Source organism: Atractosteus spatula, chromosome 18 (assembly GCF_055471065.1).
Source record: "Atractosteus spatula isolate fAtrSpa1 chromosome 18, fAtrSpa1.hap1, whole genome shotgun sequence".
Taxonomy (NCBI): Eukaryota; Metazoa; Chordata; class Actinopteri; order Semionotiformes; family Lepisosteidae; genus Atractosteus; species Atractosteus spatula.
In genome coordinates, this window is record NC_142723.1 from 18,185,182 (window position 1) to 18,209,012 (window position 23,831).

At 39.1% G+C, this 23,831-nt stretch overlaps 1 protein-coding gene across 1 annotated transcript; it reads left to right on the top strand.

Annotated features, from left to right (window-relative positions):
- Positions 1–23,446, top strand: tmem184a (transmembrane protein 184a). Its single transcript, XM_088936722.1, has 9 exons — positions 1–611; positions 1,648–1,890; positions 9,094–9,259; positions 10,856–10,946; positions 13,655–13,730; positions 15,035–15,126; positions 15,730–15,899; positions 16,638–16,835; positions 22,243–23,446. The coding sequence occupies exons 2-9, from the start codon at positions 1,648–1,650 to the stop codon at positions 22,476–22,478; spliced, it is 1,272 nt and encodes a 423-aa protein (XP_088792848.1). The 5' UTR covers positions 1–611; the 3' UTR covers positions 22,479–23,446.
- The last annotated feature ends 385 nt before the right edge of the window (positions 23,447–23,831 follow it).

The window sequence follows — 23,831 nt, forward strand, 5'->3', positions numbered from 1 at the left end:
TATGGGAAGGGTGCGATACTGGAGCACCTGTTGTCGAGCCAGGTGTCATTTTGTCCAGCCGCTCAACAGGTAAATCAGGCAGAACTTGGCGAGTGAGTGAGCCAATCTTAAAGCTAAACGTTTTTTTTTAAGGATGCATATATTTTTTTTAATAAAGGTGCCGAAATCGTTGCTTTAGTGACAACCACGTAATGCTTTGTGGACTTTGACCTTCTGAAGTAGTTGACTGTCAAATAAGGAAGTATTAAACTTTTTTTTTTTTAGTTACAGGAGAGCTGACAGCTCTACCTGGCCAGGAAGCCATTTAAAACTTACGATGTTTCGCACTCGGTGATTCCGGAAATCGAGTGTTTAAAGTCTGTTTTTTATCTTTGGAGATGTAGCCCTTGGAAAATAACGCAGTTTAGCTGACGTCGGAGTTGAACAGATTTATTAACCTCGTTAAGTAAAACGCCGGTATAGCTCCTGAAAGCTTGCAGTGCCTGTTTTGCAAAGGTAGAAAAGACGCAGTGACAGCAATTACTTTTCGCCGGGACTCAGTTACTTGGTAACAACAGACACTAATACACAACGCTGAGATTGAATTTGGTGCTGGCGGAGCTCTGTCTAAGGTAAGTAACGTAAGGGAGAAGGAACAACAAAGTATTCAGTTGTTGGTTTTTTTTTAATAAAGTAATATATCATGCTTAATAAGGAGCCGCTCACTTTAATTTACACTCTCTTCAGTGAAACGATATTGCTAATAGAGAAATATAAATGGTTCTTCTAGTTTAAGAAATACAGCCCTTTAAAACGGAGTGTAGCCAGTAACTGCACCCATCAGTGGTCAGCAGACGAGGTAACACGTGATTGTGCAGCCAAGTTCCACAATTTAAATGCTGCCACCTGCAAAAACGAGCAGTAAACGTTGTTATTCAAGACTTCACCTCACTTAAAAAAAAAGACGTAATTTGGTATGAAAATGTGATAATGAAGGGAGGGTCACATCTTCTGTTAGCCTTTTGCAATACCCATAAAATTTGAAAAGGCCTTGGAATACTTACATTCCTTAATTAACACTATCCCTGGAGCAGTGCTGTCATGGTCAATTAACTGCATGGTCTATTTCAATTTTGCATTTAAGGATTAATGGTTTTAATTTCATTGTCCCTATTAAATGGCTTGGCGTGAGAAATAAGTTAAAGAAAAATATGATTCTAGCAATTCAGCTTTCAATAGTTTTGCCATTTTTTCATATTGTATTTCTGTTCTTCCTCGCTTACTCCTTTATTACAGTAGTGTGGCCATGTAATATTTTTGAAGATTTAGTGATCTGTCACTCTGTCCAGAGCAACAAACTTGCCCACAGCGAAAGAGGTTGCGGTGATGGCCTTAGACTGTACAGTACAGCAGCCACAGAGAGCTCAATTGCTTCATGCCTTCATGCCTTTGAATTCAGCTCAGCCCCTCTCACTCCAAAGTTCTGTTTGATCAGTCATTTCTGTGTAATTATCCATATTTTATTGTAGTTTCAGACTGTACATTTCTCATGAATCAATTGATCTACGTTGACATCTGCTTCATTTGTGAACGGGTTAAAGCCTGTGAAATGCTGTAGAGCCATGGCTACAAATTATTATTTTCCTTAATTCCTTATTTTCTCTGCAGATGAACAGCTCCGGAGAGGAAATGCCAGCTGGCTTCTTGACGGCAAATTTGTCATATGCAAAGGATTCGAGATCTCAGCCGCTGTCTTCTGTGTTGTCAGACAACACAGACCGTCGAAATGGAACAGTTTTGATTTCCAAAAACTCAACCATCAGCGAAGATCAGCTGTTCCTGAACACAGCAGCGGCACAAGTGCTGTCCGGGATCTTTGTCTGGTCTGCTCTCTTACTGACCTGCCACCAGGTAAGTGGAAATTCACCCAGTGTTATGTTTATATTGCTTGAAAATAAGCCGGCCTATTTCCTGCTTATGTTTCTAGGGTAATATCAGTATCAGTGATCTCAGTATTTGGTGGTGGTGTTTTTTTCCTCCACTTTTTTAATGTTCATTCTGTATTTGGCAGGGCAGCTTTTATTTTGTTTCTTATCTCTCTGCCTCACTACCTGGTGATGTAAACTTTTGACGTCTCACTCTTGGCGATAAAGGATGACGTCGGTAAGGCTCAACAGGCCTTTGAGGAATGAGATTTGAGAAGCACAATTCTGCATGAGCATATTGCCCAGCAGTGGGGGACATGTTGCTGCACAGGGAGGTGCAAGAGCATTCTGACCACAGGAATGGTGATCCTGCTAGGTGCCCTTTTCCAGCCAAGGGAAGCCTATGTTTGGGGCATTTTCTTTCCAAAGTATTGCCCCAAGTGTATCTAAGAGGACTGTGCACCCAGAACAGGAAGCAGATACCAAAGAATTTGCAATGGCGCACACACACACACCGCCTGTGTCCGGAGTCTTCGTTATGGTCCTCCAGGTATCACAGTCGCAAGGTGACAAACCTGTGAGAGAATGTTCCCTGTCCTAAACACAGAAATATTAGGTCTAATCTTTGTTTTTGCTGTGCTCCGCATTTGTTGATAGTTTAAGAATTGAATTACAATTTAAGAAATGAACTGTGCCATCCAGTAAAAAAATAAAACATCACCCAGGCAAGAGAAACATGGGATTTTCTTGTAAATTAAAGTGTCATGACTTTTTCTAATCACTTTTGAACACTTTTTAGCGTTGCTGCTCAAAGGATGAGAGTTCCTGATACTTGCACTTTACCATTAGACCTGCTGGAGTGCATGTGAAGACAGTCATTGTATAAATGTGGGGAAAAACAGAAGGAATTTTAGAAAACAGCCGAGTATCCCTCAAGTATAAAAATTCAAGTCTGTCTGCATGAGTATGTCAGTAATCATGTGGGTAACAAAGTTAGTTTGTTGATGACATTGTCACTCATAAACAGTTGCTTTTGTCCCTGGAGAGATGGGATAAATAACGAATACCAAGCTCTTTTACACAAGTGTGTGTATTTAAGGAAGATAAAAAATAGCAGTGTTCTTGACTTTTTCTAACCAAGCTGCTTTCTTTCTTATTGGCTTTTTATTTCACTACATTTGTTGTTTTGGTTACAGGAACAGATGTTCTTTTCTTAATGTTGTTCTGAAAGAGTAATGCAGCAGTCAGGATTAACCCCAACCCTTTCATGCATGACAGTGCTGGCAATGTGTATGAAAAAGAGACACTCTGTTACCATTTATTATCCTCCCTTGAAATGTATTTTTCTCTTTGTCACTGTAGAATGATAAGTAAAAACATTACCTGCTGGGTGTATCATGGCCACCGGCTGGCAATTTTAAATACTGTAAGCACATTGAATTTTCAACTCAATTGTAACCCAGGCAAAAACAGCAGCTATTTCAAGTTTCCATCTGCCATGATTTACAGAGGCCTCTGAGATTAGATCTGTGGGAGCACAGAGATGACAGCAGTCAGAAAACAGATCTACAAGGTAGTGGGGTAAGGCTTTCCTGCCTTTTGCGAAACCTGAATACTGATTTTCGAATATGATAGCAAACATCTTGCACTTTTTATCTTGTGTGTATGTTTTAACAAACATATCAGCATGTTTTTTTTTCCCAACATCACATCTTGCATTGAGAGAGAGAGAGAGTTGTGCGGTGTTTTTAGTAGTCGTGTGTGACGGTTTTCTTCCTCAATCTCTGTGGGGAGAACGCTGGTATTGGAAATGGGCAGATGGACAGATGTTCTGTCCTTGGCCAGAGTTTACAGTGCTGTAAAGATAAGAGCACACAATAAAAGACCAAATATTGACTTACAGGAGCTTGAGCCTTCATATAAGGAAACCGATTGTTTTAAAGTTAGATAGCTCTTATTTTGTGTCCGTATTAGACATGTTCTATTACCTTTGGTAATTTCTCATTTATTTGGTAATGTATGTGGTATGGCAATTTCAGTAGTCATTCTTATCAGAATGACTGTCATACCATGTTTATAACTTTAGCACCCCCAGAAATGTTTCAGTCATTGTATATCTCCTCCGATTCTCGGTGTTGCCTTCAGTCAGTTTTAAAGCTGTGGTAGGATTGACCAGCAAATGAGGAAGATTTTACATCTACAGGAACAAGACCAGATTCCAGGAGCTCATTGGTGAGTTTAGGAACAAATGGAGATTGAGCATAGAAGCTTTATTTGTGTAGTGGCACAGAAATAGGATCCAAAACCCAAGTTATAGGGTCATAGTTAATTGTGAGTTGATTCTTCAAAATCAATAGTGAAACATTAGTTTCACAATCGCTATTCACAATCAATAGTGAAACCATGGGAAACAAGAGAACACAAAGAAATTTCTTTCACGAGGAGGAGCTACTTGTAACAAAATACCAAGATGTTAGTGGTAACAGGTGAGTTGTCATGAGAGCTGGTGTTAAGGTGTGTTGGCAGTCCTCCGGCCCTCAAGGAGTAAGTGTTGTTCTCCACAGAAGTAGTTCAATTTGCCAAACGCAGTCTGTGAAAGGGAATAATAATAATCCAGAGCAGCTCAGCAGGAGTGTGCCATCCATTCCTAAAATAATCTGTTCTTTTTCATTTTCATTTAAATTTAAGTGAATTAATTCAACCTACTTAATGCAATTTATAATCCTGAGTGTCTCCTTGTGCTTGGGAATGCCTTTATAATATAAGAGAAGCATAGTGGCGAAGGGGTTAGTATTGCTTCCTTGTAGCACTGAGGTCCTGGGTGCAGTTCCTGGGGTGCTGTCTGTGCGGAGCTTGCATGTTTTCCTTGTCTGTGTGGGTTTCCTCCAGGTATTCTGGTTTCTTCTCAGAGTCCAAAGACATACGGGCAGGTTAATTGGATTAAGGGAGAATTGGCCCTGGTCTGAGTGTGTGCATGTTTGTGTCTGTCTGTGCGTGTCCTGTGATGGACTGGCGTCCTGTCCAGGGTGTATCCTGTCTTGCGCCCGTTGCTTGCTGGGATAGAGTCTGGCTCCTCCGCAGCACTGAATTGGATAAAGTGGTTAAAAAATGGGTGAATGATCTTGTACAGTATTTTAAAACACTTGTATAGGCTAGACAAAGCAGAGGTAGCTCCCAAAGCACGATTAAAGATTTACAGAGAGGGTCATGTTTGACAGTAATATGGATAGGTATAAACCTCTGTTTTGCAATACATTTTCACAAGAAGAATTTACAGAAAATGTATTTTAGATTTCTATATAAAGGGGTCCTTTTTAATATCCCTTTGACAAAGAATAGCTGTTCAGCCCATACCTGAACATTGTAGATCATTCAGAAGCGTTTCATTATGGTTCAGCCAGCAATGGAAAAATCTGTAATTGTAATTCTGGGCTTTTATCTCAGCCTTCCTGTAGAGACACTTGGTGTGAGTCTCAAGAGTTATTACAGCTCTTAGTCCCCGTTGCAACCAGTTGTTTATCATGATTGTTGAGCTTTCCACATTTCTTTCATTCTGCTGACAGACAGGGCAAGGTAAATCATGCAGTTCTGAGGTGCTGCACTCCATTTACTGGATTTCTGCGAAGCAGCTGTTAGACGAGATCCACTGAAGTTACAGGCTGACAGAACGGGGCCTTGTTAGACATTGTGTAGCACTCTCAAACAGGTGTAAAAAAACAGCATACTGTATATTCAATGCCGTGTGCATTGCTTATCCAAAATACTCTGATAAATCTTTTTTTAGCTGTATGATGTGTGTAATTTAAGATCCAGTATGTGGAGGAAGGATTTTGCTTGAAAGTGTAACCTAAAAGTATTTTTCTGATGTGCAGTGTAAATTACTACTATAAAATAAGTCAACATTTTTATCAGTCTGTGCATGATTTCACTTTAAGCCATGTTTCATCAGTATTGTTCATTCCTAAGTTCCAGGAGACCCTCAGGATTATAAATTGCAGTAAGTATAATGCATGAAGTCCACTTAATTTTAAATGAAAATTAAAAATAAAAGATTTAAGAATGAAGGGCAGATTTACTTTTTATATCTAAATTAATCATTACTTTGGTAATCCTCGTGTGTTAATGCAAGTTCAACATTGCATTGCTGGTCATTGGGACACATGCTTTGTGACAGATGGTGGAATTTAGTGCCCACAAGTGCTAAAGCACTAGTACTAGTTAATGATATACCACATCTCATTTCTGGCTGAAGTTAAATGAAAATAAAATATTAAACTGATCCGTTTTAGTGAAAGACTTTAGTTTTCCTCATGTAGGCTGGGAATATGCAATAGGATTGTCGGCTCTAGAAAACATTACTGTGATCATGCTTTGTAGTAAATATTGAGACTGTAAATGGAGAGTTGAAATTAAAGGTTTACCATTTCAGGAAAACGACTATAACGGAAGAGAAATAGAATGGAATATGATGGGTAAAAAAAGAAGAGAATGGAGGGGGACAATTTAGATCTTTTGTTTGAAGCACAAAAGATAGTATTCATTGACAGTAAAATCGGTAATGTAGTGCTAATTTAAAGAATTTAAGATCTAAAGAGAGGTTTTTGGCTGTCTCGATAATCCGTTTATAATTTTATTCATTCGTTGCCTTTAGGAAAGTGCTTCTAAAAAGGGTATTTTATTTAGTCACCTAAAGCATCTGATGTGTCCTGTTTAAATGCAGTATATATTACCAGGTGAGATCTGAGAAGTGTAAAGAGGTGAATTTCATCCCTGCTGAATTGCCTTCATTTCTACACTCTGCAAAATAGCCTTCAGAATCTATTTGGAAATCTCTAAAGCCGTTCCTTCCCAGAGAAAAGCGAGCGTGAGCACATACAGTACTTGGAACTCTGGGAAGCAGGTGGATGAAATTGGGTTAGTTAATAGTGCCTGGAGATGAGTGGCCCAAAATAATGACCCTCTTCTTCCTGTCATATTCTCTTCTAGCCATTAAAAGGAGTTGGTGTCTATCTACTAGTTGCTATCTATGATCTAGGAATATAATGATTTTATAAGTATGCTAAGTAGCAGGGTAGCCCCAACAATCATGGTGCACGAAAGGAAATGATTGAAGATGCAAAACGGAAGCAATACCGATTCTCCGTTCTGTTGATAAAGATAATGCATGTCATCTTTATTTAATCATGCCATTATACCAGAGGGTCTTACCCTGAGCTGCAGGCAAGATGCCCTTTCTTGGAATGCAAGACATGAAAGATTTTTTTTTCCAGAAGGAAAATGCAAATTATTTATAGGCACATAAGTAGAACAGCTTTGTTTCATCAGACCTTGCTATTTTAAGGTAAACTTGACAAAATGCGTAGTTTTTCATATATTCTTAATTAAAATAAATAATTCTATAGTTATGATGCATCCTAGGCTCAAAGAACTGACCTGCTCCAACCATACTGGTGTGAGAACACACCCTGAGACCCAGAGGATTGCGGGCTCCAGGAAGGGGCCATGGATTGAGCATACATGGAGAGGCAGATGGAGCAAGGTGGCTCAGAATGTGATGGTTCGCTGTCCTCTTCTGTAATTAGATGCTGATTGTTTTTTGCTACGAACTCTGCTGCCGCACACGGGAGAATGAGGGAGGAGCAGATTCCTCCCACCCATCCACTTTTGAGCCACTTATTTAGTAAGATGTTACCAGCTGTGTGGATCTGTGCAGGAGGGTCAGATTGGAGATTGGAAGGGAGGTGTGTCCCTTACCTACAGCATTGCTGTGGCATGTGCAAGTAACCAGGGAACCACTTGGGTCACTTGAATGAGTCCCAGTCACATTCAGCTAGTAACATGACCCAGGCTTGAACATGTAGCACCTACACCAGAGTGCTTAACATGCCTGCCACAGCACCTTTACCAGTTGACCCTCTCAGAAGCCATCTCATTCCTTTTTCTTAAATGCACTATAGAAACAGAAGAGCTCCTTTCGGAAGTCGGCATACACAGCTGAAATGGGTCGAAGGCTGACCTGCACCTCCTGAAACTTTCATCTGTTTCCCTGCGCATTGGAGGGGTGTCTTAGTGCCCTGCTGATGCCTTTCAGCCTGAACAGTGGGCTTTGTTGCAGTGGAGTGGCATGCATTTCATATACGACATGGGGAAAAAGGAGTCTTGCGCCGTCATGGAGTTGAGAGTCAAATCCCAGGTGGAATGGATGAAGCTAATCGGGCTTATTAGAGTTAAATAAGCAAAACGGCAGTAGCTGTTATTAGCCATGCCTGGGTGAGTGTGCAGCTTGTGTGATATTGAGTAACGGGAGAGTCCTCCTCCAGGGCAAGAGCTCTGCTTCTTGGGAAGGTTAGTGTGATGAAGCTTCACGTACGGAGGCCTTGTCTGCTCTCAGGGTAAATAAAGGATGAGAGCCTCCCTGCTTCGGTTTCCAGAGTGCCAAATTCATCACGCTTCTCCCCGGTAAGCGTCTGCACTCTAATGGGCGTTTAATCACATGGCGTTCCATGTGTGAAAGGTAAGGTACTGAGGAGAAAATGAGTGCAAGGATATGTCATCTTCACTCTAAATTGACAGATGGAAAATACATATAAATTGCCGGATTACGACATTACTGCTATTGGATGAGCAGGTATAAAAATGAGCTGTCTCATTCAATTTACATTTTCATTCTCTAGTGAATTCCCAGACTCCTTAAAAGTCGGCCTTCATAAACTTTCATAACTGGGCTTAAGTGATTAAAGGTGTGCTGAACTTTTTTTCACCTCTTAATGGAAATCACAAAGTCAGAAGAATCTTTGGTATAAATGAGTATGGTACTGTATATGCACTACATGCATATACATGCACTACACTAAATTGTATTTATTGTAAGGAACCAGCAGCAGCTTTGGTCAGATACAGTGCTTGTTTTCTCAACTTGGTTTCCCCTGGTTGTCATTTTTTTTCTACTTGTTACATTTATATCGATGAACTCAAAAGCCTGATATAGCATCTTATTCATTTTGCTGTCATTTATAATCTTCTAATCCATGATGTTTTGCTTTTTAAAACTGTGCTTTAATATTACTCTTAGTGAAGCCTTTTTTAAAATATTGATTCTCTAAAACTACAGATCACCTTCTTGAAGACTACATTCATGTATTGTTTTTTGTTTCATTTTATATTAAAAATAATCTTACTTATTTTTCAGATCTATATGCACCTGCGGTCTTACACTGTACCAAATGAGCAACGCTACATCATCCGTATCCTCTTTATCGTTCCGATCTATGCCTTCGACTCTTGGCTCAGCCTGCTGTTCATCAGCAATGGCCAATACTATGTTTACTTTGACTCCGTGCGGGACTGCTATGAAGGTAAATGTGACACACCCTGCTCACTTCTCTGGTTTTATTTTTTTAGTGGATCAAGAGATAGACTGGCATTTACAAATTCACTTCTCTTTAGAACGTTCACCTTTCCTGTCCTGCTCACCAGACCAGGATATAAGTAACAAGCACGGGACTAGGGTGAACGTCTGAAAAAGAAATATTGGAACTAAGTGTTTGGAATGTAGGCAATGAAGAGAGACTGCATTTAATTACCAGTGAAACTGGTTTCATTGACAGAGGTGTGATATGAGCAAATAGTGTCCTAGTTACTGTATGTTTATCATTACCAGAGGAACATTTAGCACACATCTTTCTGCCAGTCTGTAATTGAAAGAGGGTTTTTAACCTTTATTAATGACTTGATTCTCCTAGTATTGGTAGTCTTTCTGGGCTTATAATTACAGTCTGATCAAATTCAAAGTATACCACTGAAAAGCTAGGCTGAATTTTCATTTTTACAAGGTATATTGACATGAAATAAAGTGCAATGTGCTGTAATGGCACTCTCTTAAAATAATTCTTATTCTAATTTCAAGTAGCAAAGTGACCAATTTTTTCAGCTGTTGAGGAGATAGTGGTTGTACTGTATTCTTGTGGCATTTTTAACCCTACCACAAGAAATGTCTTCTCATTATATTAATTAGAACTGTACTTCATTCCAGCTGGATATATAAAATGGTACATGTAAATATTCTTGCCTTTTCATGTGATCCTCAAAAACAGAATGAAAGGGGACGTACTGAATTTCCATGGATTGTTTATATGAAACAAGCATACAGACATTTTTAATTTGATAGTTAAATCTAGAATGTAATTTCATTCAGTTTTTCCTTTAGGTTTTAAATGTAATGACGTTGTATTGCATCACAATTACTGCTCTTGCCTGATCTTCAGTTTGTTTTCTACAATTGCAAAATTAGACCTATAATCCGCAAGAGGTGTGCACTCCCTTTATAATTAAAAAGGTGGCTCAAAAGCAGCAAGGATTAGCTGTAATTTGAAAAGAAGCCTTATGAAATTGATAATGCAATACACACTATTTGCTTTTTTGCATAAGGATTAAATCAGGAGACTAGAAACATGTGAAATGTAATTATGTATGTAATAACTTTAAAATATTGCCAAATTTCTAATTACACATGAAACATCTGCCCAAACAAATGAGAATAACACATGTGGCAGTATCAATTTCTCTGAGATACCTTCTCAGACTGTATTAATCTCAGCATTAGGTTTCTTAAGACCACTTGAAATAGCAACAAGAGATTAGAGAGGATTTTTAGGACAGACAAACCTAACACCTTTGGCCTGTATACTCTGTCTAATGAAATGAGTAAGGAGAAACCTTGATTTGTTCTTCCTGTTCCATATAGTTAGCAGTGTACAATATCTGCTTTTGGTAATATTTGGATTATTACAGTTTCCAACCATGTTTTAATTACAGTAAGTCATGAAACTTACAGATTGTTGACGTGGTACCTCAAAGACATGCATATAAATGAAAGGAAATGTATTATCTTAATTATTATTCTTGTATTTTTATTATTAATCTTGTATTTTTATTTTGTCTTGGCTCTACAGCATTTGTCATTTACAACTTTCTCAGTCTGTCTTTTGAGTATCTGGGAGGTGAAAGTGGAATCATGTCAGAAATCCGAGGAAAACCCATTCAGTAAGTGCTTTCACCTCTTCTGTTTTACCACTACAATTCACCCAATGTGAAACTGCATCAAAATCCCAACAGTGTGTCTCTGTAGTAGATCACATCCTTCTAATTAAAGGCTGGCCCTGTGGTCTGTGTTGTTTATCTGTATATCGTCAATAAATCGGTTAAAATGATTGGACAACTGATTGTTGCAGCAAGGATCCCCTCTTTTACACGAGACCTTACAGCTTCAGGCCCCAGTATGGGGTCACTGTTTGTGTTAGGCCAATTATAATGTCTGTTTAGATTCAGTCATGCCGTGGAGTACTCAGGTGGGACAAACGCAGGCAGGCGTGTGGGTTCACAGGCCCGGGACTGGGAAACTCGGTCTTGGAGGTTTCTACACCAGTCCTGACCAGGCCCAGCACTCCTTGGCTTTTGAAATCCCCTGTGACCAGCCTGGAAGATGGCAGTGTAGCCTGCTGCGTTTCAAGATGGGAGTTCCCCGAGAAGCATAGAAATACCTTTGTCTTTCTATGACAGCTGTGTGGTTTTAAGGTTGTTGAGTTTTTTTTTGTGGGGAGTGGCTTGGTGTGCATAGCACTTCATAACTCCTGTCTGTGGTTTTAGCAGTTGAGATTTTGGATGACTGTTGTAGGCTTTTGTAATTCCCCTTGTTTCGGAATACTGACGGAAGTAGGCTGCTATGAAGGAGAACCTTTAGGGGAAATGCGTATGTACATTGTGTTGTTGATATGCAGGGAATAAAATAAGCTAGAAGCGTTTCTAAACAGAGTTTATCCAAACTAGTTAGAACGCCAGTATTTAACGACATCTATACATGCAGACAGGAATTTATATCAGGGCTGTATACAGAGTTTAAAGATCTTTCCTGAAACTGTAGTTTCCTCTTAAAGAGTATTTGCCAGTGAAGGTAACAGAATTGTTTCTTCAGGGTCAATGTGTATTAAAGGGAAACTGCAGTCCCGATTTCTCAGACTGGATATTACATCTTATTAAATCTCTGTAATAAACTAATTTACAGTATCGTAACGTTTAAAAAATTCTGAATTAAAGCACAAAATCTGGAAATTTGTGGAAGTCTCCATGTTCTCAAAAACCCCTGGTCTCGTCACAGGCGAGTGCAAGACTTTCCAAAAATTGTGACTTAAACCGTCCCTTCCTGTTCACTAGTTACTGTAATGATGAATGTAATGTGATCTGCATACCAAGTTCACAAGTGAGTCTTTCAGACAAATATAACTGTCTCGGCGTCGAGAGCAATATTTCTATTGGATTAAAACGGATGTATTCACAAGCCTGCTTGTCTACAGTGGGATAAGGCTCCATCACGTCGCCCGATGTTTTGCTGCCGATCTGAATCGCAGACAATGATGGCAATATAGCGCTGTGCAGACCTGGAAATGCATTCTATTTTGTGATGTAAACTGGGCATTTAACACGTTACTGTGTAGATAGATAGATACTTTATTGATCACATGAGGGAAATTGCAGGTGTCCATCTTGCTTTTAAGATTAAGGTTTGAATGGCACTCATCAGTGCAGATTCTTTCTAACCCCGAAATATAAACAATAGTGTTGCAGTTCCCTTTTAAGGTGGGATCTCTGTAGGGGTCCCACACACTGAAGGAGGAGAGCAGTTATGCTGGGTGGGGGGGGTGACTGGGTTTGGGGGGATGGATGTAACTAGAGAGAAGAAAGGAATTGAAGCTTAGAGATTGCTTTGTGTCTGTGTTGTTATAATCTTGTATTACTATTTCCTTTCGTGGTGGTTTTTTTTTGTAATTGAGTTCCCTTGATTTTAGGGTACTTCAGCGATGCATAGTGTGTGAACCGTGTTGGAAATCAATAAAGAAAAAGTGTCGTAGGCCTTTTCATTGCCGTTGTGTGTTTTGGCAGTGTTTGAGAATGTTCTTGTAGCCACAGTGCCTGAAAAATGGGGGGGAAGGATTTTCTTTCTTTTAATCTGCTTTCAAGGATCCATTCTTTTCCAATGACCTGGAGAAAGATCTCATTGGAGAACACTGACCGCGTATCTTGACTCTATTTCTTAATATTTGGGGAATACAAATTGCATGCTGCAAAGGGGTGTTTCAGTGCTGCTCTGATGTACTGATGTTCTATTTTATAACATACCTTTGTACAGTATTTGATTAGTACATGCAAACCTGGCCTGTTAAAATGTGTTTGTACACACGTACAATTGATACTAATGACCATGTCCCTGCATGCTGTTAATTGAGGATATTCATACCACTTGGCATATACTGCTGGTCAGTTTGTGGAAGATAGATGTTCTTGTGAATGGAAATGTCTTTAATCTGCTTTTGCCTGGAATCAATCAAATAGAAATTCACTTAAATATGATTAAAAACACTGTTTAATATTTCTCTAAGAACATCAGGGTTTTACTCCTGAGACAGCACTGAATGTGAGTCTAATGAATATAATACTCTTATTATGTCTTATTATGCAAACTGGTCAATCTCAACTCGGATTATATAGACCTCATGAATGTTTAATGCTGAAGAATATATTTACAGCTAGATAGGCAAGATGAATTTATAATGGAATTCTTTTTAACCTTGTCCAGTCCGGTATCCAAAATTACCCCCTGGCTGAAAATCAAACTGGAAAGATGCATCAGCGATTGTATTTAATCACAAGAAAAGAACAAGAACAAGAACTCATTATTTTCTTTCTTCTGTGTGTAGGTCAAGCTGCTTGTATGGCACCTGCTGTTTGGGAGGAATGAGCTATTCCATCGGATTTTTGCGATTCTGCAAACAGGTCTGTTAAAGTGAAAACTCTTAAGCTTAGTTAAAGAACATATCTAAAAGATAGAAGAAGGCTCCACGGCCGGAACGTTGTGTTCTCTTTTCATGCTCTTCTCATCAAGGCATAAACCTGTTACTTGTTCCTTTGCAGCCTACGCGTGCTGACGCAGCCGCCCACCTGAAATATCTAAAAGATAGTTCAAGCAGGGAACTGCATCACCATGCGTAGGCTGCAAAGGAACAAGTAACAGGTTTATGCCTTGATGAGAAGAAAAGAAACGCAACGTTTCGGCTGTGGAGCCTTCTTCAGGTGTCTTCGCACCCAAAGAAGGTTCCACAGCCGGCACCTTGTTTATTTTCTTCTCTTTTCATCATGGAATAAACCTTGACTTGTTCCTTTGCAAACCTAAAAGAATATGCAGTTATTATTAACATTAGCAGTTCATGGATTTTATAAATTATTAAATAACTTTGTCAATTTCTAGTGAATACCATGTTATCTTTTTTTTTAGTCCTTTCTTCTTTTGTCAGACACCCAGGGTGTCTCTGTCCTTTGTTGTCTCTGCTGAAAATGATGACCTCTATCATTTCATTCGCTCGTGTACTGTGAAAACAAATTGAGCCTCCATGGCAGTATACAAAGTAAGGTAATGTGAGTTGTCAGGTTTACACTCTTCAAAAGGTGCATTGGGATTCTGCTGGGGGTGAGTCTCTAGCACTGATGTAAATTATACTTGAAGGGTATGTCTTAAAAAATTGACCAGAATATGAAAATGAATATTTTATGGATAAATGGGAACAGATAAACACATGAGTAGATATGATACGCTGAAGACGTGCAGTGTTTTCAAAGCACTGCTTTGTGTTCCTTGAATTAAATAGGTGGCAGAGGAGTTGCTCCATTTTCTGTAGACAAATTTGAAACAAAAACAGGAAAACGTGCTTTAATACTCCCCACCAGATCTATATAATGTCTATGGAGAGGCAAATGCAGATCTGCTGCTGGTTTGTAAATACTGCTTTTTGCTATAGCTTTTGTGGAATGTTCAATGCATGGTGAGAATCCATTGCTTCCTTAAGTGCGTTAGATTTTGTTACATTTCTGATTTTTTTTTTTCTCCTTCAGTTGTTAAATCCTGATTATTTATATAAACCCTGCCTGATTTTAAATACTCTTTGCATCCCTTTCGCTGCTGTGCGCCATTGTTTGTTAGGCAAATAGATCTTAAAGTCAAAAAGGCTTAGAGTTTACATGTATGTAAAGGTGATTGCACTTTGAAAATTTACAGTTTTGTGTGTTTTTTTTGTGGCTTCTAGGCAACTCTGCAGTTCTGTGTTATAAAGCCCATTATGGCTGTCATCACCATTCTGTTGCAAGCGTTCGGCAAATATCATGATGGAGACTTCAAGTGAGCTGCAGTTTTTGCTTTCTTTTAATCAGTTTGTTTTCTCTGTGTGTAATTTGTTTTCTTTTGGAGCTTTACACTAAGGAATTCTCAAAACAATCAAAGGAGGAAGAGTGGGAGGAAATACAGAATTTTTTTTTTTACTAAGTTTCGGATTGCACTTTCTCAGAAAATGAAAAAGAGAAAATATTTGACGAGCAGTTGGCTTTTTGGAGTCTGTCATAGCAGTCTGTTAACGAGCTGTGCGGAATAACTAAAATTTGTATTTTTATAATCTGTGTTGAGTCTGTACAGTTCTACAGACAGTCCTAGAATACGCTCAAAGAATAATTATTCTCCTTATTCATTGAACTCTGTACATGTATGTTACTATTCTGATGCAGTTTGGAAATCTTGTCATTCTAATTTGCAATTCTGGTGAAGATAAAATGAAAAGGCCTTAACAATCCATTAATTTACTCTTCAAAACCAGATGACGTTTGCTGTATGTAATTAATTATATTACTGTAGGAAAATAAATAGAAAAATAAATCTTTACAGGAATATAAATTGGAAATGTTTGGTTTACAGCTATTCTAATTGACCATGTTTCTCTCCGTTCCCCAGTGTGAACAGTGGATACCTCTATATTACCATCATCTACAATTTCTCAGTCAGCCTGGCTCTCTACGCACTCTTTCTCTTCTACTTCGCCACCAGCGACCTGCTCCGCCCTTATGAACCCGTTCTCAAATTCCTCACCATCAAGTCCGTAATTTTCCTCTCGTTCTGGCAAGGTGGGTGGGCGCTCTTCGCTTGCAAACATTCCCCGTCGTTGGGAGTAAAATAAGGAGCACAAAACCTGACTCGCATGTTAAACCGTCATGACCTGCTCGGTGCCTTCAAATTCACATTTGTGAAATGAAAGTGGAAAATTAAATTAGTGGTAAAATCCTATCAAGGCATCAGGCCTTTCTTTTGAAAGATTACAATGTCCGACTCAAAACGGAGAATATCTTTGATAGTAGCTACAGTATCATCATGTCCAAAACTGAGATAATCTAGATCATGCTTGTCATGGCTGGCGTACCATTAACATACAGTATCTGTGGTATCTTTTCTGCCTATGTACCTTTGGATGCATATATTGATACTGTATCTTGCCAAATCTTTCTTTTCAGTCAAGGTGTATTATGTTTGGGAAAAAAAAAGATGAGTGATCATGACAGAATCCTTTTGAACCCCAGGAAGGGATGTGGAAAACACTGAGCAGAAAGAAAGAATAAAATACAGTGCATCTTTCTTTCTTGCAAGACGTAGAGCAGGTGCTGCGGTTTGGTGCTGAGTTTTCCTGTGGTATCGGCTAATTAACATTTCCTTCAGCGGCGGTGTACTCTTACTATTCCATTCGACACAGCAGTTTGGGAAGTGCTGTGTCATTTCAAAGAAAAGCAAAGTGGCTATTAAAATTGTGTTGTGAAATCTGTCGGATGAGGTCAAGTCCTGATGTTTCTGCTGCTTTTTCTTTCCCTAAGGTATGCTGCTGGCCATCTTGGAGCGATGCGATGTGATCCCCAAGGCCCTGTATATCGATGGCCATAAGGTGGGAGCCGGGACAGTGGCCGCAGGCTGGCAGAACTTCATCATCTGTATCGAGATGTTCTTCGCCGCCATAGCGCTGCGCTACGCCTTCACGTGCAGAGTGTACCAGGAGAAGAAGAGCGACACGCCAGGCACGTACCGCCATCGGAGACGTGACGTTTGTTCTGTGCACAATCGCGACGCAGCTCTGCAACATGGCCATTGTTCAGGCTGAGTTAACACAGCCAAGCGGTTTGCCCGCTCATATGCGAGATGGTTTTACATTCAGAAGGGAGGCTCTATTGCTCGGCAAATGGTTTTTGTGTCATTGTAGGGTTATTTACCAAAGTTAAATGACCGATACAGCCACTAGAGTAATTACTGATGGTGTTAAATGCCCAGTTTTATGAGAGCATTTTGCTAACCCAATAATAATGGAACGCCATTGTAAATTCACAAGTGGGCTCATATACCTTTTCACATTCTTAAGGGTCATAAACGCAGGAAAGCCCAAGTATAATTTACTTTAAAATGTCAGGGTGGCACATCTTATGCTTGAACTTGCTATAAAATCGGCAAAACTGCAGTTTAGTTAAGCATGCAACTATATGAAAGTGTAGTTAAAAAACTTTAATTAGAAATGCTATAGGCAAATGTCCATTTAAAACGTAATACTTTTGAAAAATTGTTGTAAAGATGGGTCACATTCCTAGGACTTTATTGGTGAGAGATCTGGTCACAACAAAGTAACATTTGCAAGCTTGAGACTTCAAGCTGTTGTTGCACTGCTGAAATTAAGCCCTTAATGGAAGCTAGTGTTAGTTTTGATCCTGTGTTTTCATTTGAAGTTCATGTTAGGAATATCGCAATAATATCTTTTTTACATTGGCATAACATTGGTTTTTTAATGCTGTAGTTCTGTCTGATGCTTCAATATTAATGCATTAATGAGGGACTTAATGAACCTTAAGTGGTTCTCCTGCTCTCGTAAACAACAACAGAAAAGTCTAACTCCAGGTTATTTTAAAGACTTTTGCATGAGTATAATCTAACTCATGGTGTGGGATCCGCAGAACACCTGGATCCACACTCTAAGCTGGACAATAAACCATTCTTGTGTGCAGTACCACATCTGTGGAACTCCGTGCCCAATGCTCAGTCCAGACCTGGCAGCTGCCAACATTTCTAAAACATGACTAAAACTTGAAAAGACCTGTCTTTGTATTAATATATAATGTAATTCTTTTGAATTAATTTGGTGTGCTTGTTTTTTTCCATTCTTTTTAGTTATTAGCTTGTGCTTTTGTACATCGCTTTCAGTTTTTTGAAAAGCACGTATAAATAGTTTTTTTTGTAGATTAACAAAAAAAATCATTGTAAACGGTTTCTAAATTATTCCAGGTTTTTCTAGCATATGAATTAATAGCACAGCGTGATGAAATGACTCATATAATTACACTGTTTTTTGTTTTTCCCCATAACTGAATTTGTGATTTTTAAAGAAATATTAAGTCATTGCTATATAATGGGAACATTGTCCATTAAATGGCTACATTATTTATTTTCTCAGTAGTAGACCAGAAATTAAATGTGCGTTCTGTCAACAAAGAGACTCTTTAGAAGACCAGAAGACACATGCCATACTTAATAGACTTCTACTGATTTGTATGCAGACAAGGCACAAAAATATCATAGGCAGTGCACAATTTTTAAAAACTTTCCTTTGCATGGCTTTGATTTATGTTTCTCTTGGTAGAGAGGACAAGTTCAGGCTGGTTTTTTGAAAGATTAATAAGTTCTTACGCCCTTGTGCCTCTCTGATCTTACTAAAGCTTTGAGCAGAGAATATCCAAGCACGGACGTCGGCGTTTTCTCACGCAGAAGCACAACAAGACGTGTTGTTCAGGGGAGAGCCCTGTTCTTCAGTTATTAGTCCTCAAAAGCCTTTCTTTTTCCTTGAAAGGAGTAGGACTGTTCTGGGTCTTAACAAAAATTGAAAAGGAATATTGCTTTGATACATAAAATGTTCGTCATTTTATTTGTCCATTTATGTACTGTGCTTTGCAAAGTTAGTATTTTAGTTCTAAAAAACAATTTATTATTTCTAAAAGTGGGAGTTTTAAATGTGTCCTGGCTGAGTCTGCTGTTGGGCTACTGAATTTTACTTTGTTAAATCAGTATGATATACAACTATATAAAGCTTGTCCCTTTGTCATTTCTGATGGTTAGAAATGGAAAGTGCCAAAATATTTCAATCTTAATTTATTATTATATTGACTTTCCAGTCTTCTCATATCTCAAGAATTTGTGTAGCTTGATTGTTTTTCAAAAGATACTTTCTGGATATGAAGTACAGATGTCAAGGAACATTTTGAAACATAACATCGCTCCGTTTTTAAGAGCAGAAACATTATTTGATTGCTAACTTGGATTCCCCAAGCACCCAGAAATTCTTTAAAAAAGAACTCAAACACACCTTGTAATCTTTCTCTTTTTAATTCAGAGCAAACGTCTGCATAGCACCAACAACATTTCTGTACATCCATCGTATGTCTACAGTGTGCAGGAATACGATTTGTGAAAGGCTCAAAACCTTGCAATGCCTCTTGGCAGTTCTTCTGAAGTGATAATATTGCTGTAGTTTCAAGTTAGCCAGCTGTGGCCTGAAGCCTATGACAGCATACCTAACTAGACCCTAACTAACTTCAACCCTGCAGCACATTAGTGCACCTGACCCCAGAGGCAAGGCTAAGGTGGCTCTTGGAGTGATCTGAAACAAAATAATTTAATCTTGTCTGCAGTGGTGCACTTGGAGAATTGGTACCTAGGTGATTGTTCAGACATTCCAACTTTAAAGAATGAAGCAACGCCTGTCCCTCAAGCAGCTTAGCAGAAATTCAGTAGGCAATCCTGGCCTCTGTGGGGGGGTGGGGGGGAGTGTATCGTTCAAGCTTTACTGCGGCTTTCTCGTCATCTCTGCTCATGCTCTTATCCATCAAGTGCGAGAGTGACTGAATGCATAAGAGCATTAACTGCAGGTCTTCCTACAGGAGGCCAGAAGGCATCTTTAATTATTACCAATGTCTTCGTGCATCCGAAACCGAATTCCAAAAGGAACTCTAGAGTTGTCGAAGGTTTTTCTGAATTGTCTCTATCAGATGGTCCACTGCAACAATTGGCAAACTGGGCCTGGCTACAGATTTACATAAATAACCCCTACATCTGCTGCTTATAAGATCTTGTTTTTCATGTTTTAATGCCTTATCCATCAAAGGGAATTGGGCAGAGCAGGTTATTTGCAGCGAAGCGTTGGGAAGGCAGTGTGACAAAGCTCTTTCAATGATCCTGCATACTGTTTTTAATGCTGTCTGTCTAGTGCACATCATTATTGTGCAGGAATCCATTAAATTAATTGAAAAACAGACAGCCATACATGCTGAAGAGAATGCACACTCTGTGCCATTAAACAGAGCTTTTGCTGCACCTTGCATTTTGTACCAGGGCCGTGTACAAGTAAAATTGTCTCCTTGCACTGGCATATGTTGAACATGTCATCTGAGCGTACAGTATGTATAAGCTCCTTGCATTATTTATTTCTTTATGCCACTTGTAAATGTATGTCAGTTTGATGGGTGCTTTTATCCTGAGGAAAACAGAGCTAAAGATATACTGGTTAGCTGTCTTTTCCAGATTTTCTCTTTCAGCCTCATTTGTTCTTCTTATTCCCAAAGAGCAGCCACTGTACACATCTGCAAAGGTTGTAAAGATGTATTCCTTCTTCTAGGATCTGCTGTCTTGGCATGACTGAGTAGTTTTTTGCGAGATTCTGCCAGATCTAGGCAAGTAGGGTATAATTGCCACAGCTGGTTGTGTATATCCCATTTCACTGATCTTATTGGCTCATCTGAACCATTTCCTATGAACTGTGTATGTAGGACAACTTGTATGTTGCGATGTTTCTCTTACAAATGTGGGTCAAGTATTTTCAGGGGGTCCAGTATATTAAAATGATTTGCTTCCTTGGCAGAGGATATACATAAATGCAATCTAAAGTTAGAAATCTGTATGTAAATGTGAATGGAGTTTAGTTTCTCATATGTGAATGTTTAAACTGGAAATATTAGCTGAGAAGGAAGCAGACACTTAAAAATTTGTTTAATTATACCATGGCATGGGGTTCTCAGCTCCATCTAATGAAAATGTCATGGTTCATTAAAATACATTATTCAGTGTTTGGGGGGGAAAAAATGATTGCATTCACAGCAAGTGATTTTAAACACAAATGATTGATTTTCACATTTGGCGCATCAGTTTGAATAAATCATTGTTTGTGCTTGTTTAAATTCAAATAAATATTAAATATTTAAATATTAAAATTTCTTTTTGTAGTACTTATACAACACAGTGGAACATGCTTTGCATTGTGATAGCGCTCTTAAATTACTGCAAAGGTCAAAGTATCTGTTGCAATTAACTCACTAAATGAGTCTCGTTGTGTTGTTAACTGTTCATAAGGTTGGCATAAGATGATTACACACATATATGAAGTTTTCATATATAACATTCCTCTACATTAGAGCAGAAATGTTATTAAACCCATTTAAACAGAGACTGTCAAATTGGTCCAGTATTCAGTATTTCTCTCACAGTGTATTGCCTACAAACAACAATCAGAGTTGTGGTTTCTTACAGATAGATTTCCGTTAAGAATGGTATGATCAGGCGATTTGGCTCTCCTCTGATATTTTTACCTTCATGGTTTCTGGAGCTGTGAAGGGCAGTGACAAGGGTCTGGGCCACAGCATGTATATCTTATACAATCTTCAGTATAAGTGCACACTGCCTCCTGCAGTCGTCTTTCTTTCTTTTGTCCTTTACATCTGTCTAAGCTGGATTTGAGCTGTGCGTCGGCTGTAGTACATGTCCCACCACAAAAATGATTAACCTCCACGGATCTTGGAGAGTTATAAGATTAATAGATGAAGCATATTCAAGTCTCATGAATTTATATGTCAAATGGTTTGAGGCCAAGAAAGCAACAAAGTGAATATTAGTTCAGCCAGTTATTTTTTATTGAGTGCAGAGTTTACGTACTATGTTACGCTATGTAAATTTGCTGAATGACCTGAATTGAAGTATGTAATAAATTCACAATGTGAATTAAACTGTACTGCTTATGGTACTTTCATGCAGAAGTCAGTTTTCATCTTAAATCTGTGTACCAGCATTCAGTGTACTGTACAGCTTGGTTTCGAAGTTTTCTTTCTACCAATGCTATTTAGAATATGAGAGTGATTTTTAGAGATGCATCTGTCTCTTTTTCAGAATGCAATGTATTTCTCACTTGATTTGCATACTTCTAGTTTCATTAACTATTAATGGAAAAGCATTCAGTTCCAAAAAAATTCAGATTTCTGGTGCATTGATATCCAAAGTCTTAAATTGAGCTGCTGGTTCTTCAGGGCTAGATGGGTCGCCTTCTTCAATATAAGCTAGGAGACAAAGAACCAGTGGGGCTAAACCAGATTTTAACTGTTGTCCAACACCGTCTCTTTGCAGATAACATTGCCCCAATGCAGAGCATCTCCAGTGGCTTGAAGGAGACGATAAACCCCAACGACATGGTCCAGGATGCCATCCACAACTTCTCCCCCGCCTACCAGCAGTACACCCAGCAGTCCACACAGGAGGTGGATCAGCCCCATCAGAACGGGAAGACAGGCTCTGGCGGTGGGGTTAAACGGCCAAAAAGAAACGACAAGATGATGCTGATCACCTCGGATGACGAATTTTAGATCCTGGGGACAGCACACAATCTAGGGTCATTCTGCACTATAGCTGCTGCCCCCGGAGGACCCTCCCTATCCCAGCCAAAGAATATAAGCATGTGCCGGACTTCAGAGGCAAGCCGGGCGTGTCGGTCACCAGTTTCGTTTCGTTCGCGGTGTGCCGAGACTGAGACTCCGGTGGGTTTCTGAGCATATCTTATCCTGCAAAATGTTTACTAAAAAAATACAGAAATGAAAATGTGTGTTGGTATGAACAATCGGGCAGAAGCCGTTGTTTTAAAAAGGGAGAAAGCACCAAATGTACTTTTTGAGTTCCTGTGTCATGGAAGAGGAAGCTGTGCAATACATCAAGTTTACAGATTGCCGTCTCGGGGCCTGGGCGACTTGATAAATCATTGTTGATATACGAGTAAGTGACAGACAAACCACAGAAAGCTACCACTTTATTTGATTCATGTCAGTTTTAAGAAGAGGCTTATGAGTTTCGTGAATGGGGAATAGAGAAGACGGGCTGTAACTGCAGGCTGTCGTTGAGATGCTTATCTCTGCTGTTAGGAAAACGGAAACAAAAAGCCCACTGAAGCTTTTGAGCTCATTAATAAAAATGCTGTGGAACTGTCAGCTGCGCAGAAGACTTCACGTCAGCCTTCAGACAACAGACACTGCTGGAGTGTTCACAGAGCAGGAGAAGGGGCCTTAGGAGCAAAGCTGTTGATGAGTCTGTTTCTTGTTTCCTCTGCTGTATTATGACATGCCATGCACAAACCAAGGAACGTGCATTCTACACCCCCATTGGAAGAACAGGACTGGCTGAACAAGTGAATTCACATAAGCATCTGTAAAGTATTGTAGGTAGCATCAACACTGTCAAGAATGTGTGTTCTAAAATACATGGTTCTGTAATTAGGCAATGATTGTACAGTATGTTCTTGTTGCAATTTCTGAAAACCAATAAATACACCTGTAAGAAAGTAGACGTTGGTATACGTATCATAGCTGTTGTAGTGTCTGGGTGTGAAAATGCTTACAGTATATACTCGCTTGCTGGGGTTTGATCTTCTCCTAAACTTAACATTTCTTTGTAATGTTTTGATAATGGCATACAAAATCATTAATCGAGCATGCCTTCTATTTTTACTTTACATTGTGATGGTAATGCGCTAGCAGAAAGAAGAACACTCCTTTACATTGTCTACATATCTCCATGTTAATAACATCGGTCTTTGCAATTAAATATTTGCATTTTTACAATCTTTCTTTTCTTAGTGTCCTTTCTCCTGTTGGAAAGATTTTTAAAAAAATGAACATGGTCTTTGGACTATTTTCTCACACAGTTCCTGCGTCTGATGATAATCTTTT

Coding starts and splice junctions, on each gene's coding strand:
- tmem184a (XM_088936722.1), top strand. CDS start 1,648: ATGAACAGCTCCGGAGAGGAAATGCCAGCTGGCTTCTTGACGGCAAAT. Junction 10,947..13,654: donor ATCCGAGGAAAACCCATTCA/GTAAGTGCTTTC, acceptor TTCTGTGTGTAG/GTCAAGCTGCTTGTATGGCA. Junction 16,836..22,242: donor GAAGAAGAGCGACACGCCAG/GCACGTACCGCC, acceptor GTCTCTTTGCAG/ATAACATTGCCCCAATGCAG.